The sequence below is a fragment of the Capricornis sumatraensis genome, chromosome 8, assembly GCF_032405125.1.
Source record: "Capricornis sumatraensis isolate serow.1 chromosome 8, serow.2, whole genome shotgun sequence".
NCBI classification, from domain to species: Eukaryota; Metazoa; Chordata; class Mammalia; order Artiodactyla; family Bovidae; genus Capricornis; species Capricornis sumatraensis.
The window spans coordinates 91,918,172-91,922,207 of NC_091076.1; the positions used below are offsets into that span (position 1 = coordinate 91,918,172).

General features: G+C 57.2%; 1 protein-coding gene across 1 annotated transcript; it reads right to left on the bottom strand.

Annotated features, from left to right (window-relative positions):
* Nucleotides 1-4,036, bottom strand: LOC138083201 (keratin, type I cytoskeletal 14). The gene is made up of 8 exons (XM_068976919.1): nt 3,494-4,036; nt 2,175-2,257; nt 1,496-1,652; nt 1,184-1,345; nt 975-1,100; nt 659-879; nt 521-567; nt 1-95 (listed from the first exon to the last, which is right to left on the bottom strand). The coding sequence occupies exons 1-8, from the start codon at nt 4,034-4,036 to the stop codon at nt 1-3; spliced, it is 1,434 nt and encodes a 477-aa protein (XP_068833020.1).

The window sequence follows — 4,036 nt, forward strand, 5'->3', positions numbered from 1 at the left end:
TTAGTTCTTGGTGCGAACGATCTGCTCGTGTGTGGACACCACCTTGCCGTCGTGCACGTCCACGACTTTGGTGCGAACCTGGCGACTGGAGGATACTAGGGAAGAGAGAAGAGAGGGCGTTACTAGTGGTGGGTGGCAGTAGAGAAATCAGGAGGAGAGGCCAAGGAGCCCAGGGCACTGAAATGAACCGTCTCTCTACTGCCCTGTCCCCTGGTTACCGCCTCACCCACTGCTCTTGCCCCAGCACTGATATTATCAACACATTTCTTTCAGACTAGAGCTCCCTAAGGTCAGGGAGTCTGTGTCCTCAGACTGGAGCATCCTAATAACTGAGATCAAAACGGTTCTGTCCAGATCCGCCCAAATGGACCGGGCTTGGTGGGAAGACCATGTGGGGCTCTGTCCATGGTGCTAACTATGGGACCCTAGCTCAACTCCTCCAGAACCCCCTAACATCCTAGAGCTGCTGGGAGACAGGCGGTGGTCCTGAGTTCAGGCTGGATGAGGAGGAAGGCCTTACCATCTCTGGATGACTGAGAGCCAGAGGAGAACTGGGAAGAGGAGAGGCTGTGAAGACAGAAAGGGGCAAAGGTCATTAGACACCGCGGTGGAGCAGTGAGTGAACACTGGGGGGCAGGTCAGGGGGCCAGGCACTCACTGGGCGTCCTCGCCCTCCAGCAGGCGGCGGTAGGTGGCGATCTCCTGCTCCAGCCGCGTCTTCACGTCCAGCAGGATCTTGTACTCCTGGTTCTGCTGCTCCATCTCACAGCGCAGCTGGGCCAGCTGCTCCTCCACGCTGCTGATCAGCTCCTGGATCTGGGCCAGCTGCATGCAGTAGCGGCCTTTGGTCTCTTCCAGGCTGTTCTCCAGAGATGCTTTCTGTGAGGGAAGGAAAGATCAGGAATCAGGGAGGGTGCTCATTCCCTCCCAGCGAGACCCTGCGCGCACACCCCCAGGCCCGGCCGCGCCCCTACCATGCTGAGCTGGGACTGCAGCTCGATCTCCAGGTTTTGCATAGTGCGCCGGAGCTCCGAGATCTCGCTCTTGCCGCTCTGCACCAGCTCGCTGTTGGTGGCCACCTCGCGGTTCAGTTCCTCTGTCTGCAGAAAGGAAAGCACTGTTTGCACGGGAAGTTCCAGGGAAAAGGGGTTCCTGGGTCCCTTCCACTCCAAACGCCACCCACCTTGCTGAAGAACCAGTCCTCGGCATCCTTGCGGTTCTTCTCCGCCATCTTCTCGTACTGGTCGCGCATCTCGTTCAGGATTCGGCTCAGGTCCACGCCAGGGGCGGCGTCCATCTCCACGTTGACGTCTCCGCCCACCTGGCCTCTCAGGGAGTTCATTTCCTACACAACCAATGAACAATCCATTATGGTGGCCGATTAGGATTCCCCAGTTGGAGGTGTTCCTGGACTGAACGTTGTCTTCAGCCATCTGAATTGCATCTCTTCCCTCCCAGCTAACCCTCTAAGCGGGCTTTTCCATTTAGCTCTCACCTCCTCGTGGTTCTTCCGGAGGTAGGCCAGCTCCTCCTTGAGGCTCTCGATCTGCATCTCCAGGTCAGCTCTGGCCAGGGTCAGCTCGTCCAGCACCCTGCGCAGGCCGTTGATGTCGGCCTCCACACTCAAGCGCAGGTTCAGCTCCGTCTCATACCTGGAATGACCCAAGAGAAATGAGACACCCACCCCAGTCACACTGGTGGTTCTGTTCTCTTCCCCTTTCTGTCCATAGTTGGCCTTCTTGGGTGGTTTATGGAGCCAGTCTTGATTGGCATGGATAGACATAATGCTCATTATTCCTCAGATAGGAACATCTGGGGAGGGGGACAATGACAGGAGTAAGCAGTTCCTTGCGCTGTAGAATTCATGGAGGGGAGACGCCGACCAATATGACTACCTCTGGCACTTCAGGGGCAAGTTGGGAAGTGGGGAGTGCCTATCCCTAAAGCAGCGGCTCCCTAATCTGACTGTGGATCAAAATCACCCAAGTAGCCTATTAAAAATACCTGAATCAGAATCCCAAGGGTGGGGCCCAAGAGTCTTGTATTTTTACAAGCGCCCCAAGGGGGTTGCACACAGCCATCCTGACACTGGCACACTCTGTTCAGGGAACACTGCTCCCAAAACGCCCCACCCAGGGAAGACTGGGTGCTCTGAACCACCGCTGCAAACTCACTTGGTGCGGAAGTCATCAGCAGCCAGACGGGCATTGTCAATCTGCAGCACAACATTAGCATTGTCCACAGTGGCTGTGAGGATCTGCAGATGGAAACGGTATAGGTCACTGGTGGAGAGGACAGTGCTAGCCAGACCTGACTTCAGCCGGCATCAGGCCTTCGCCTTCATGCTCTGCTTGAATCCCCGTTACTCCCCACAAGCCTTTGCCATGGCAGCCTAAAGGATAATCCCCATTGGTCCAGCCTTGACCCAGGACTTTGCTGGCTCATGGGCATCAGAGTGGGTAGAGAGAGCCTTGGCTTTAAAGTAACTAGCCCTTGAGTTTGGGTCCTGCTTCTACCACTGACTTGTTGCAAAACCTGAGGTGGGTCTCAGAGCCTTGAGTTCCCTGCCACTGAGGAGAATGGCCAGGCTCTCCAGACCCCCTTCCTGACCTGAATTCCCCTCTCTCTGCACACGCCAGGCCTGCCAGGACTCTGTAGGCACATGCACTCCTGCTCAAGCCCTCGGAGCACAGGATCTTAAGTGGGGCTTTCCCACAAACTGAGGTCCAGCTGGCACAGAGGATTCAAACCAGAAGAAGCAAATGGGGGTGAGGGGAGGGTTGGTGGGGACAGACTGAACTCTGGATTGGCTAGAGTTCCCTCCCTCATCATCTGATTTCCCTAATCCCCTCAAAGCATCAGAGCCAGACACCAAGATCAGCAGACTCCTGGTGTGATATGGGAGCAAGGAACAAGGGTCAGATGACACAAGTCCCCCCAGCTCCCCTCCTGTGTGGGGCACGTGAGGTGGGCCACCACTGATTGTCTCTGTGGGTTTTCCATGCCCTGTTGGCTGTGGGGAGGGGCTACCTGTGCCAAGACTCATGCAGGCAGCCACCACAGCCCAGACTAATGAGCTAATGAGCAGTTTGGATGTCTAGCCTGGTCCCGTTACAGCCTCACTCCTCCCCTGGGCTGGAGAACAGGTTGCTGCCTCCCAAGCTGGCAGGTGGGGCACCAGGGCTGTAGCTTTGGCTCTGCCATCAATTTGCTATGTGACCTTGGGCAGACAGCCCAAAGCTTCAACTTCTTCTGTAACTTGTAAGTGTAGGAACCCCCGGTGTCTCATGGATCTTGAGTCCAGAGAGGTATGAGCCAGATGGGGAAAAGGAGACCATCTTCTCATAGACTAGCTCTGTTGGGGGCATCTAGAGCCAGAAGAAGGGGCTGGAGGCTAGCCTGTCTAAGAATTCAAAGCAATCAATGCTCTGAGGCCTCCACTGCTCCTGAGTGAGGTGGCTAGAACGGCACCTCCTGCCGCCTGCCCACGCACCTTGTTCCTCAGGTCCTCGATGGTCTTGAAGTAGGGGCTGTAGTCCTTGGTCTCAGCAGGCCGCTGCCTCTGGTACCAGTCACGGATCTTCACCTCCAGGTCGGCGTTGGCCTCCTCCAGGGCACGCACTTTGTCCAGGTAGGAGGCCAGGCGGTCATTCAGGTTCTGCATGGTCACCTTCTCACTGCCTACCAGGAGCCCATCACCAACGCCATAGCCACCGCCAAAACCACTACCCATGCCACCACCGAAGCCACCACCGAAGCCGGCACCAAGGCCACCGCCATATCCTCCACCGAAGCTGCTGCCCAGGGCCCCGCCAAAGCTGCTGCTGCTGCTGAAACCACCGCCATAGCCGCCCCCCAGCCCACAGGCACCCCCAGAGGAGTAGCGGGCAGAGGAGACAGACAGGCCTCCATAGGCACTGGGGGCCCGGCAGGAGCCTCCAGCCAGGACGGAAGATATGCGGCTAGAGCCACCGCCGATGCCTCCGGAGCTCTTGATGGAGCTGGAGGAGGTGTACTGGCGGCTGCAGGTGGTCAT

What these genes read in the sequence shown, in the direction of transcription:
- LOC138083201 (XM_068976919.1), bottom strand. Translation starts at nt 4,036, where the DNA reads ATGACCACCTGCAGCCGCCAGTACACCTCCTCCAGCTCCATCAAGAGC. An exon ending in TCGAGGACCTGAGGAACAAG is followed by an intron (nt 2,258 to 3,493) that starts GTGCGTGGGCAG and finishes TTCCATCTGCAG; the next exon opens with ATCCTCACAGCCACTGTGGA. An exon ending in CTCTCAGTCATCCAGAGATG is followed by an intron (nt 96 to 520) that starts GTAAGGCCTTCC and finishes TCTCTTCCCTAG; the next exon opens with TATCCTCCAGTCGCCAGGTT.